Source organism: Muscardinus avellanarius, assembly GCF_963383645.1.
Source record: "Muscardinus avellanarius genome assembly, chromosome: 2".
In the NCBI taxonomy this organism is placed as follows: domain Eukaryota; kingdom Metazoa; phylum Chordata; class Mammalia; order Rodentia; family Gliridae; genus Muscardinus; species Muscardinus avellanarius.
Window position 1 is genome coordinate 169810394 of NC_137787.1, and position 14131 is coordinate 169824524.

At 41.1% G+C, this 14131-nt stretch overlaps 1 protein-coding gene across 1 annotated transcript in view; it reads left to right on the forward strand.

Annotated features, from left to right (window-relative positions):
• Nucleotides 1–616: 616 nt before the first annotated feature.
• UCHL3 (ubiquitin C-terminal hydrolase L3) overlaps nt 617–14131 on the forward strand; it is a gene marked incomplete at both ends in the record, with an annotated part of 59085 nt that continues 45570 nt past the window's right edge. The window contains 4 exons of the mRNA XM_080689565.1: nt 617–658; nt 773–784; nt 9618–9746; nt 13907–14063. Coding sequence (XP_080545691.1) covers nt 617–658; nt 773–784; nt 9618–9746; nt 13907–14063 — 340 coding nt within the window. The remainder of the gene's footprint in view (nt 659–772; nt 785–9617; nt 9747–13906; nt 14064–14131) is intronic.

The following is a 14131-nucleotide window of genomic DNA, read 5'->3' on the forward strand; positions in this document are numbered from 1 at the left end:
TGTGTGTTCAGTTATACACACAACTGATTACATGTGTATGTATCCCCTAATCTGCTATAGCAGGCAAGGCTAAAGCATCGCTCTGCACCCCCACAAAGTAGCAACAACAACAAGGTCAAGACTCCAGGGGTCGTCCTCTTGCCTCGCCGGCTGCCTCCCTAGGGCCAGCGACCTGGTACAGCCCAGGCAGAAGAGGACTCGGCGGCCCGCCCCCTAGCGCCTCGGGTTCCCACCTCGGGAATGGGAGGCGCCGGCGAACACGCGGTCCCCGATCTGCACGTGGCGCATGCGCAGAAAGCGAACGCTGGGAACGGGTAGGAAGAGTCCAAGTGCGAGGGGAGCGCGCGGTCGATCGAGCTTCTGTTTTCCCCTCCACGTAGCATATGGCTCCTGTTTTAACTTTTGGGCTCTCTATTCTCCAGCACTCTTAGACTGGAGTGGTGGCTTCTGAGGGATGGCGCGGGGGCTGGGGGTCCCCGCCTGTCTCCTTCCTGCGCACCCCTCCTGCGGGGCGGAGGATGGACGCGCCCAGGCCGGGCGCGCGGGGGCGGAAGCGGCGGCGGCGGCGGCGGCGGCGGCGGCTGTCAGAGCTGGAGAGGGGCCGGGCGGAGCGGCCATGGAGGGTCAGCGCTGGCTGCCGCTGGAGGCCAATCCCGAGGTGACTGGGGCGATGGGGGCCGAGCTCGGGGCCGCGGGCAGGGCGGAGGGAGTTGGGTTGCTGCGGCCAGGCCGCGTCGGTTGTCCTGAAATCGCGCTGTCTGTTTCGTTTCAGGTCACCAACCAGGTGAGTGAAGCGTGTGTGCCCGCGATGTCGGAGCCCTTTCTGCCCGCTCGGCCAGCCTCCCTGCTGGCCTGCACTTCCACGCGCCCAAGGATGCTGGGACGTGGTTCCGCGGAGGCCCTCGTGGTCGGCTCCCGGCGGGTCCGCCCCTTCAGGCCGTCCCCCTGCCACCTGGCTCCTGGAGATGCTTCTAGCTGCCTCCGCCGGTCCCTCCCCAGCCGGCCATCACGATTCCTGGGGCCTCCGGGTCTGAGGTTTGAGGGACTCTCAGCTGGTATTCCTATTCTTCTCCCCTCTCCGCTTAGCCAGTGCCGATTCCATAATTTTCCTACCCTGGTACCTTTTGGGTGACTAATTTGCCAACACTTCCCTGACTCCAAGCTTTGTAAACTCGCCCACCCAGCCCTTGTAATTTCATCCACCACCTGCACTGTGAAATCATCTTCCAATCATCTTCTCTTGCCCCATCAGGTCATTCTGTTCCCCGCCACGCCTCCTTTCTCTTCCAGGTTTTTAAAACTGGAACTTTGTTTGCATTTTATACCAGAGAAAGGGCAGTTTAGTAGTTCCCACCCCCTTATTTGCCACCAGCAACTCTTTTTATTTTTTCAGTACTAAGGATTGAACTCAGGGACAGTCTACCTTCGAGCTACACCTTCTGCCCTATATATTTATTTATTTATTTATTTATTTATTTATGTACTGGGGATTGAACCCAGAGGCATTCTACCTCCAAGCTACACCTCCAGCCCGAGTTTTTATTCTTTATTTTGAAACAGGGTCTCACTAAGTTGCGGAGGGCCTCACTAAGTAGCTGAGGCTGACTGTGAACCTGGATCCTCCTGTCTCTGCCTTCCAAGTACCAGGATTACAAGTGTGCACCACCACACCTGGCTTCCTATTCTATTTTTTATTTTGAAGTAGGATCTCACTAAGTTGTTAAGAGCCTTTCACCTGGAATCCTCCTGTCTCATCCTCCCAAGTAGAAGGATTACAGGCGTGTGCCACCATGCCAGGCTTGCCACCAGCAACTATTAAAATTTTGTTTGTGGAATTTGAGATTGCGGGTGGGTAGGGGAGAGGGAACTTTTTTCGGCCATGAGAGATTAAAATAATAAGTGCTCTAATGTAGAAATTTTTATTTTCTCATATATGCTTTGTCTTATGTTTTTTCATTCTTAACGACTAGTTTGGTTTACTTTTTTTTTTTTTTTTTTTTCCTCTACTGGGGATGGAACCCAGGGGCATTCTACCTCCAAGCTACACTTCCAGCCCTATTTATTTATTTATTTATTTATTTATTTTGCAGTACTGGAGATGGAACCCAGGGGCATTGTGCCTCTGAGCTACACCCCAGCCCTATTTTTTAGTCTTCTTTTTTTATTTTTGAAATAGGGTCTCACTGATTTGGGAGGGCCTTGCTAAGTAGCTGAGGCTGTCGGCAAACCAAGATTCGGGTCTCTGCCTCCCGTATGCAAGTATTAGAAGCGTGCGCCACCATGGCCGGCCTAGTTTTTCTTTTCTTTTTCTTTTTTTTTTTTTTTTTTTTGAAACAGTCTCACTGAGTTGCAGAGGGTTTCGCTAAGTAGCTGAGGCTGTCCAGGAACCGCGATCCTTCAGTCTTTGCCTCCCGAATGCTGGGATTACAAGGGTGCACAATCATGCTTGGGCCCCTGGTTTACTTTTTACTGCCCTCTTAATTTATCCTATGATAAACTCTCCTTTTTCCCTCAATTTTTCTTTTTATCACCAAGGAATAAAGATTTATAGTGCTCTTTAAAAATTGGTTTTTGATGCACTTCTGTAAACCAGTACTTGGTAGGCTGAGACAGGAAGGTTACAGGTTCGAGGTCAGTCTCAGCAGTTAGTAAGGTCTTTAGCAATTTAGCAAATTCAGCATGACCCTGTTTTTATTTATTTATTTATTTATTTACTTTGGTGGTACTGGGGGTGGAACCCAGAGGCTTTCTACCTCCGGGTTATACTCCCAGACCTTTTTTATATTTTATTTGTAAACAGGGTCTCACTAAGTTGCTGAAAGCCTCACTAAGTAGTTGAGTCTGGCTTCGAACCCGTGCGATCCTCCTGTCTCAGCCTCCCAAGCGCAGGGATTACAAGTGTGCGCCACCACGCCCAGCATGACCCTGATTTTTTAAATTTTTTGCGGTACTGGGGATTGAACCCAGGGGCATTCTACCTTCAGGCTATATGCATGCGCAAGCACATGCACACACACACACACACACACACACACACACACACACACACACACGGGCAGTGTACCTGAGTTACACACACACACACACACACACAGACACAGACACGCAGTGTACCTGAGTTTTATAAGCATGTGCCGCCACACCCGGCTTTGCATGACCCAGTTTTAAAATAAAAAATAAAATAAGTCTAGGGGTGTAGCTCAAAAGTATACTGCCCCTGGATTCAATACATAACAACAACAAAAAAAAAAAAAATTGGATTTTGGTTTTCAGTTTGCAGCAAATTCTATGCATAAAGCAAGTAAGTTTTACTGTAATATATGCAACTCCTTTATTTTCTTATTTAGGTTTATTCTTTTGAAATGACTGTTACAATCTATCTCTTGTCTTTTTCTTTTTCTCTTTTTTTTTTTTTTTTTTGTGGTACTGGGGGTTGAACCCAGGGACATTTTACCTCTGAGCAATACCCAGCCCCATTTTATTTCTGTTTTGAAACAGGGTCTTGCTAGGTTGATGTGAATCTCATGATTTGTTGAGGCTATCCTTGAACCTGTAATCCTCCTGTCTCATCCTCCCAAGTATTGGGATAACAAGAGTGTGTCACCATGCTTAGCTTTCTTGTCCTTAATAACCTAAAAATGTACAAAGCATAAAATCTAGCGTGTATCTTTTATATTATTATCATTTATTATTCTGTTATTATTTTTGATACTGGTGGATTGAACCAGGGGCATTCTATCTCTGAGCTACACCCCTAGCCCTGTTTTATTTTTTCTTTCTTTATTTTTTTGTGGGTCTGGGAATGGAACCCAGGGGCATTCGACCTCCAAGCTACACGCCCTGCCCTATTATTCTTTATTTTGAAACAGGGTCTCACTAGGTTACGGAAGGCCTCACTAAGTAGCTGAGGCTGTCCATGAACTGCGATCCTCTGGTCTCAGCCTCCCAAATGCTGGGATTACAAGCATGTGCCACCACCCCCGGCTATTTTTAAAATTTTGAAACGGTCTCACTAAGTTGCTGATGCTGGTGATGAACCTGTGATCTTACTGTTTTAGCTCCTATTTCAGCCTCCCAAGTTTTGGGATTACAGGCATGTGCTACCACACCTGGCTATATTATTCTTACGCTACCTTTTCAATGTTAATTTTGTTTTATCCCCTTTGAAATTTGTTGTTCATTTTCCCCCTAACACATTTTGTTCTGTTGTCAAGAGAAAAATCTTAAAGACTGAAGAAATCTCTAATTGCAATTTCTGGTTTAGTGCAATTTTTTTCAGACCTTCTCCAAAACTATTTTACATCTTTGTGAAAAACCAATTTACCATATATCTGGACCATTCCATTGATTTATGTGTCTCTTCTTTTACCAGTACCACACTGTTTTGATTTACAATGTCTTCAAGTCAAATTGTATAAGTCCAAATTTATTCTTTTTCAAAATTGTTAGGCTATGGCAGGTGTGGTGGCGCACGCTTGTAATCCCCACACTTGGAGGCAGAGACAGGAGGATCGTGCAGGTCTGAAGCCAGCCGTGCTGGCTTAAGAGACCCTGTTTTTTAAAAAAAAAAAGTATTAAAAAAAAATAGGTGTGGTAGTGTAGCCCGGGAGTAGAAGGGTTTCCAGGAACCCCAGTACCACCAAAATTGTTAGGCTACACTAATTGCTTTGCCTTTCCATATAAATCTTAGAATCAACTTGTCAGTTTCTACAAAAGGCCTTGATAGGATTTGGATTGTGAGTGTGTCAAATCTATAGGTATATTTTGGAGAAAATTAATATCTTAACAATATTGAGTCTTGTAATCCGTAAAAGAACTTCATGTACCCATTTACTTAGGTCTTTGATTTTTTTTCTTAGTGTTTCGTAGTTTTAGTATGTAGCTTTTGGACATATTTTGTTAGATTTACATCTATATAATTAATGATGTTTGGTGATGTTAATGGTACTGTTTTAAAATTTCAGTTTTGTCTTCATTGTTATATATAGAAATGTGATATATATATGTATGTGTATATATATGTATATATATATATATATCTTTTTATCCTACTGCCTTGGTAAATTCACTTATTAGTTTTAATGTTCCCTCCCCCGTCTTTTGTAGATGCTTTGGAATATTTTATATAATATATTTTTTGTGAGTGGACTTTTTATTTTTTTATATGCCTTTTTTTTTTGTCCCTTTGCACAGAATAGGACCTCAAATATAAAGTTGGATAGGATGGAGAGAGAGGTATCTTTGTCTTGATCCTGATCTTAGTAGAACACTTAATCTTTCTTTTTTCTCTCTCTCTTTTTTTTTTTTTTTTTTTGCAGTACTGGGATTGGAACCCAGGGGCATTCTATTTCCAAGCTACATGCTTAGTCCTATTTTTTACTTTTTTTTTATGATATTGGGGTTCCTGGAAGCCCTTCTACCTTGGGGCTACATTCCCAGACCTATTTTATATTTTTATTTGGAAACAGGGTCTCCTAAGCCAGTGCGCGCCGCTGGCTTCGAACCAGGGCGATCCTCCTGTCTCTGCCTCCCAAGCGCGGGGATTACAAGCATACGCCACCACGCCTGGCGCTTAGTCCTATTTTTTATTCTTTATTTTGAAACAGGGTCTCACTGAGTTGCAAAGGGCCTCACTAAGTAGCTGAGACTGACTGAGAACCTTGATCCTCCAGTCTCAGCCTCCCAAATGCTGGGATTACAAGTGTGCGCCACTACGTCCAGTTTTGATCTTTCACTATTAAATATGCTAGCTGTAGCCAGGCAAGGTGGTTCAGGCCTGTAATCCCAGTACTTGGGAGGCTGAGACAAGAGAGTCAAGGCCATCCTCGACAACATAGTGAGACTAGTTTCAAAATTAAAAGAAATAAAAAGGGTTGTGGATATGTGCTTAGTGGGAGAGCAAGCTTGGGTTCCATCTCCAGTACTACACACACCCGTATAAAATATGTTAGCTGTATTTGGTAGATGCTTTTTATCAGGTTATGGAAGTTCTTATTTTTTCCTAGTTTGTTGAGATTTTTATTATGAATCATTTTCTCCCATGATTTATGTGCATCTCTCGAAATGACAATTAACCAAAAAAAATTCTATAAAACCATAAAAGAAGGGAGATATTTTCAAATTCACTTTATGGCCAGCATTATGGGTGTTTTCTTTTTGTGTGTGTGGTGCTGGGGATGGAACCTAGGGACATTCTCCCTTTGAGCTCCACCCCCAGCCCTATTTTTTATTCTTTATTTTGAAAGAGGGTCTCACTAGTTGAAAAGGGCTTCAATAAATAGTAACTGAGGCTGTCTGTGAACTGCGATCCTCCTGTCTCAGCCTCCCAAATATGGGATTACAAGCATGCATCACCACACCCGGCCAGCCAGCATTATCTTGACACCAAAACTAGCTAAGCCATAGTGAAAACTATGGACAAATCTCCCTCATGAATATGGATATAAAAGTATTCAACAAAGTATTAGATACAATGCAGCAAAAGAAAAGGATAATATATCATGACCAAGAACAGCTTATTACAATACCGGTTTATCATTGAAAAGTCAGTGTAATTAGCCATATCAATACACTAAAAAACAAAATTGTTCCTGAATGATGTTGTTTTAATGAAATATGAGTTTATATAACTGTGATTCAGCTACTGTTGAGCCTGGTTCCTAGGTGATCTTTTTTTTTTTTTTTTTTTTTTTTTTTTGATGGTAATGGGGATGGAACCCAGGGGTATTCTACCTCCGAGATACATCCCCAGTCCTATTTTTTATTCTTTATTTGGAAACAGGGTCTCACTGAGTTGCAGAGGGCCTCACTAAGTAGCTGAGGCTTTCCTGGAACTGCGATCCTCCCATCTCAGCTTCCCAAATGCTAGGATTACAAATGTGTGCCACCACACCCGGCTCCTAGGTGATGTTGATAAACTACCAAGTGCATTTATTAATTTATGTTAATTAAATTCTATTTTGAGGATATCTTTATACTACCAATTTTCTGAACAGGAACTGATTATCCCTTGGTGATTAAAATTTCCATGGTTTTCTGCTTTTCAGTTCATTGGGAACAAAGAAACTAAACAAATAAGCAAACAAATCATTAGCAGTTGGTAAAAATACAATGAAAAATGAACAAGGTATTGTGATAGAAACCTAAAGGCTGGATAGGAACAGGAGGTCTTTCTGAAGTGACATGAACAGAGACAAGGTGTTATTTCGTATAGGATTATATACCATGTCTGGCTTGCTTTGGCATGGTTCAATTTTTTCTTTTTTTTTTTTTTTTTGTGGTACTGGGTTCCTGGAAACCCTTCTACCTTCGGGCTACACTCCCAGACCTATTTTATATTTTTATATGGAAACAGGGTCTTTTAAGCCAGCAAGGCTGGCTTCGAACCTGCGCGATCCTCTGTCTCTGCCTCCCAAGCGCGGGGATTACAAGTGTGTACCACCATGCCCAGCGACATGGTTCAATTTTTTAAAAATTTACCAAAGATTTAATGTCCTTTTAGTGGAGGAATGGCAAGTATCTAAGAAGTGGCTAATTTTAACCAAAATTCTTATGATTATTTTTTTATTCTCAAATTTTTTAAGGAGAACAGAGACTAGAAAATTAGACATTTAATTAACCAATTTAGGATTTGGAGATTTAATAAAACCCAATAATAATATCCATCTCCACATTTTCTTATTTCTCAAACTGATGGGATCCTGAGACTTACTGGATCTTGATCTTACCCTATTACCATCTGGTAGTTGAACATGTGTTATTCCTTGATATAACTAAAAATACCTGCAGTCAGGGATCACCGTGATTTAGGGCTTCTCTGAACCTGCCCCTATTCTCACTAAGTTGCTGAGAGCTTCACTAAGTAGCTGAGGCTGGCTTCGAACCTGTCATCCGCCTGTCTCAGCTTCCCAAGTACGGGGATTACAAGCGTGCGCCACCATGCCCGGCTGAGGTGGTTTCAAAACAAAAAATAAAATGGGGCTGGGGGTGTAGCTCAGAGGTAGAGCACCTCAAGGTTCAATCCCCAGTATACACATACACACACATACAGACAAGTAGGTACCATAATGATTGTGAAGTAAAGATATAATTGCACATTTTGAAATGACTTTTGTTTCTTCCTTTTTTTCTAATTGGAAACTACTTTTGTGATGGCATATTTCTAAAAATCAACTTCTTTCAGTAAAGGCATTTATTAAGAATTTATACCCGGGCGTGGTGGTGCACGCTTGTAATCCCAGTATTTGGGAAGCTGAAATAGGAGGATCATGGTTCACGGACAGCCTCAGCTACTCATTGAAGCCCTTTGCAACCCAGTGAGACCCTATTTCAAAATAAAGAATAAAAAATAGGGCTGGGGGTGTAGTTTGAAGGTAGAATGCCTTTGGGTTCAATTCCCAGTACCAGAAGAAAAAAAAGGTGAAGGGAAAAAAAGGCTCAGAAGTAGATGCCCCTGGGTTCTGTCCCCAGAACCACAAAAAAGAAGAAAAAAAAGAATACTATGAAATACATATCATTCTCATTAGTTTTTCTTTTTCTTTATATGATAAATTAAGGTCTGGCATTTTATTGTCTAATGAAATAATATTTTAAAAATGTTATCATATTTTTATTTTATTTTATTGGTGGTACTGGGGTTCCTGGAAGCCCTTCTACCTCCAGGCTACACTCCCAGACCTATCTTTACATTTTTTAAAATTTGGAAATAGGGTCTCCTAAGCCAGCACCCGCGGCTGGCTTCAAACCTGCACTATCCTCCTGTCTCTGCCTCCCAAGCGCGGGGATTACAAGTGTGCGCCACCACGCCCGGCCATATTTTAAAAATATGATTTCATTAGACATTAAAAGACACTAATCTGTTGCATTGTTAATTGTTATTCAGATACAAGAGAGGCATTAAATTAAGTGGGTTTCATTGTGTATTAGAGGCAAGTTGCTTGCTTCTAACTTTAAGCATTTTTTTTCTTTTTTTTGTGGTACTGGTGTTTGAAGCCACTGGCATTCTACTTCTGAGCTAAATGCTCAGTTCTTTTTATTTCCTATGTTTTGAAATAGGGTCTTGCTAGATTGCTCAGTCTTGCTACATTGCTGAGGCTATTCTCAAACCTGCAATCCTCCAGTCTCAGCCTCCCAGGTACTGGAATTACAGGGGTGTGTCACCATGCCTGGCTTTAGCTGTCTTTAAACTTCAGACATTATTTCTGGTAAACAAGATAAACATTGTTAATTCAACTTGTATGCATTTGGTGAAGTCCTGGCTTACGTTCAATATCAAAAGTAGATTTGGGAAGAAGGAAGTTTATTTAATGTTATGGATTTTAAATATTTGTTTTTTGAAAGTTATTTCTTCCCTCTATTCATGGAGAACGTGCTCCACTGCATTCTCTTTTTACTGTGGTGTAATAGACAAATAAAGATTGCATGTATCTATGGTGTGAACTGCATGGTTTGATGTATGCTGGTTTACTGCATTCTACTAGACATTTGTAATATTTGTCTTATACTTTCTATTATGTATTAAAACATAGTATGTATTTGTTGATTATTGTATTGTTTGCAGTATCCTGGTTTTTCTTTTACTAGTTAAAATTTAATTTAATTTTTTTTTCTTTTATCAGTTTCTCAAACAATTAGGTCTGCACCCTAACTGGCAGTTTGTTGATGTATATGGAATGGATCCTGAACTCCTTAGCATGGTACCAAGACCAGTCTGTGCAGTGTTACTTCTCTTCCCTATTACAGAAAAGGTAATTATTTAAGTAATATGCTAGGTTTATGATAAGGTATTTTTCTATTGATGAATTAAAAATGCAATCTTTAAGAACAAATCATACACATACTTCCTGAAATCAAGCAATCAGAGCAGTGAGGAGATTTTTTTTTTTTTTTTTTCTGCAGTGCTGGGAGTTAAGCTCAGGGCAAGCACTCAAGGACTGGGCTACATCCAGCCCTTCTTCAGTTTTTGAGACAGGGCCTTCCTAAGTCGTTCAGGCTGGCCTCTATCTTGTGATCCTCCCGACTCAGTTTCCTGAGGAGCTGGGATTACACAGCTCAGCTGTGTTCTGATGTGACATTTAATCACATTTTGATGTGTATACTCTAGAAATTTTAAGCATTAGTATATCCTCAAATCTGTGTTAAATGTATATGAGTAAGCTGGGCGTGGTGGCGCACGCTTGTCATCCCAGCATTCGGGAGGCTGAGACCAGAGGATTGAGGTTCAGGGACAGCCTCAGCTACTTAGTGAGGCCCTCTGCAACTCAGTGAGACCCAGTTTCAAAATAAAGAATAAAAAATAGGGCAGGGGGTGTAGCTCAGAGGTCGATTCGCCCATGGATTCCATTCCCAGACCCGCCCCCCCCAAAAAAAAAACTATGAATAAAGAATATTTAAATCTTTAATATGTAAACTATATGAAGCTTCTTCAACATTTTATAAAAGATTGCTCTTTTAAGGAGATAGGAGAAATTTCTGACATGGGTTACTTCACTTTCAAAATAAACTTTGATTGGGTATTAGTAAGGTTGGCCAATTTTGGATGTGTTGGGGATTTTAAATAGCTATTCTTGGATTTCTGTATTGAAATTCATGTCTACATATTTTAGTCTTTCTAGAATGATGTCATATTTCTGTGTGTAGGTATGTATATAGTGGAATTAAAACTTGTACGTGGAGACCGGTATGGTGGCCCACACTTGTAATCCCAGCTTTTGGGAGGCTCAGACTGGAGGATCGTCATTCGGCAACAGCCTAAGCTACTTGGTGAGGCCCTCCACAACTTAGTGAGACTCTGTTTCAAAATAAATAATAAAAAATAGGGCAGGGGTGTAGCTTAGGGGTCGAAGCCCCTGGGTTCCATTCCCAAACCCGCAAAAAAGGAAAAAGAAAACTTTTAAGTGCCCGCTTATTTATTTATTTACTTATGTATTACGGTACTAGGGATTGAACACAGGGTCGTTCTACCTTTGAGCTACACCCCAAGCCCTATTTTATTTTCCTTTGTTTTGAAACAGAGTCTTATTAAGTTGCAGAGGGTCTGGCTAAATTGCTGAGGTTGTCCTTGAACCTGTGATCTTCCTGTTTTAGCCTCTCAAGTACTGGGATTATGGGCTTGTGCTGCCACATCTGGCTTTAAATGCATTTTTAAATAGCTTTCATTCTGTATTTTCTAATATTTATTTATTTATTTGCAGTTCTGGGGTTGGAACCCAGGGGTATTTTACCTCTGAGTTACACCCCAGCCCTATTTTTTATTCTTTTTTTTGAAATAGGATCTCACTGAGTTGCAAAGGGCTTCACTAAGTAGCTGAGGCTGTCTGTGAACCACAGTCCTCCGGTCCGTCTCCGAATGCTGGGATTACAAGTGTGCACCATCATGTCCGGTGCTGTTTTCTAATTCTTAATTTTAAACTTAGAAACAATACAATGACCTCAGTTATAAAAAAAATAAAGATGTAAAAATTGGGGAAATGTGGGGAAAATGAGGTGTTGATGATTTGGCATATACACGCACAAGTAATCCCATCATCAGAAATAAATGGAGCCAAATCTCTCAGACACCTAAGAGTTAACCTTTGTTCAGTAGAAATTTCTAGATCATTTTCTTTGTGTCATAAAGGAATTAGTCTTAGATAAAGAGAAATAACATTGACAATTTTCTCTTTCTGGTATAAGAATTCGACAAAATAAATTTAGTAAAAGTCATAGTATTTCTTTGTATTTGTTATTTGTCATGGTATAGGAATCTAGTATTAGGAATTTCTTAGCAATATTTCAATATTAGACTAAACTCTTTACGTTGTAATGGTGAGGCTGAGGTTATTTTGAAATTTACAGAAGACTTAAGACAAAACCTGTTTACTCTTTCTTAGTCCAGTGTTATTTTCATCTTTTTCGATTACTAAAATTATCCAAGGGATAATGTCCCAGGACCCCAATTGTAAACATCAATATAAAAACAAACAAATCAGTTGCTTAAGCTTAGTTATTCTTGGCTGATGTGATGTAAGTTCAAAATTAGTTTATTGTCCAAATTGGTAATTTTTCAAACAAGTGATTCTTACCAATAAAGAGTAAATTAGATTTGGTATCTTCTGTTTAGTGAGCCATTGCTATTAAAAAAGCATATTATCTTTATCAATAGGAGTTCTTCGCCAGGCGTGGTGGCGCACGCTTGTAATCCCAGCATTCAGGAGGCTGAGACCTGGAGGATCGCGGTTCGCGGACAGATTCTGCTACTTAGTGAGGCCTTCTGCAACTTAGTGAGACCCGGTTTCAAAATATAGAATAAAAAATAGGGCAGGGGGTGTAGCTCAGAGGTCAAATGCCTCTGGGTTTCATCCCCAGATCAGTAAAAAAAAGAAAATAGGAGTTCTTCATTTAGTGAATCATCAGAACTTACAAAACTATTTCCTTATTACTAGCAAAAATATAATTCTGAGTTGGGCATGGTGGCACATGCCTGTTTTTCCAGTACTTGGGAAGCTGAGAAAGGAAGATCAAAGATTAGAGGAAGGCCTCAACAATTGAGCAAGGCCCCCAGCAACGATGGAGACCCTGTTTCAAAACAAACAAAAAAGGGGCTGGAGTGTAGCTTAGAGGAGTACCACCTCTGGGTTCAATCCCCAATACAAAACAAGCACCCCCTTCCCGATTCTGAAGCATTTATGTAAATCTACTTATATAATTTACAAAATTTCTAAATTATATAAATATAAATACTTGTATGAGAGAGTGTACTTTACTTGTGTATATAGGCTTTTATGCTCATCGAGAATATGTGTATTTACCACTTTTTTTTTTTTTTTGGTACTGGGGTTCCTGGAAACCCTTCTACCTATGGACTACACTCCCAGACCTATTATATATATATTATTTGGAAACAGGGTCTCTTAAGCCAGAGAGGCTGGCTTCAAACCTGCGCGATCCTCCTGTCTCCGCCTCCCAAGCACGGGGATTGCAGCATGCGCCACCACGCCCGGCGCGTATTCACCACTTTTTGATGCCTCCTACAGTTTTGTGGGTCCTTTTTGCATGCAACCACCCCTGGCTATCTTTATTTTTCTTTTCACTCTGTCAGTCTGGTAGTTGATAAACTAATTATTTTACTTTAATCTTTTTCTTATTTTATTTTATTTTATTTTTTTGTGGGTTTGGGGATGGAACCCAGACGCATTTGACCTCCGAGCTACACCCCCTGCCCAATTTTTTATTCTTTATTTTGAAACAGGGTCTCACTGAGTTGCAGAGGGCCTCACGAAGTAGCTGAGGCTGTCCGCGAACTGCGATCCTCCGGTCTCAGCCTCCCAAATGCTGGGATTACAAGCGTGTGCCACCACGCCTGACTTTTTCTTATTTTAAAATAAGTTTCATCATTTGTATTTTTTCCTTTACGAACTAAGTTGTTTTTGTTTTGTTTTGTTTTGTTTGTGGTACTGGGTATAAAACCCAGGAACATTCTACCTCTGAGCTATACCCCCATCCCTATTTTTATTCTTTATTTTGAAACAGAGTCTCACTGAGTTGCAAAGGGCCTCATTAAGTAGCCGAGGCTGTCCTTGAATCCCGGTCCTCCTATCTCAGCCTCCCAAATGCTGGGATTACAAGTTTGCTCCACCACACCTGGCCTTATTCTTTTTTGGGGGGTCTGGGGATGGAACCCAAGGGCATTAGATCTCTGAGCTACACCCCCTGCCCTATTTTTTAAATTTTATTTTGAAACAGGGTCTCACTAAGTTGTGGAGGGCCTCACTAAATAACTGAGGCTGGCCATGGCTGTCTCTGCCTCCCAAGTGCCAGGATTATAAGCATGCGCCCACACCCAACTTTTCTGAGTTGATTTTAATGGGTTGTTTCTCACATGTAGACTTGATCTTTTTTATGAATATGTATCTTTTTGTATGAATAGTATGAAGTATTCAGAACAGAAGAGGAGGAAAAAATAAAATCTCAGGGACAGGATGTTACAGCGTCAGTGTATTTCATGAAGCAGACCATAAGCAATGCCTGTGGAACCATTGGCCTGATCCATGCCATCGCAAACAATAAAGACAAGATGCACTTTGGTAAATAAGTTTCCTCTCCTTACTGCTGTTTTTCTCCCTAAGGGCATGTTAACCTCATTGAGCAGTAG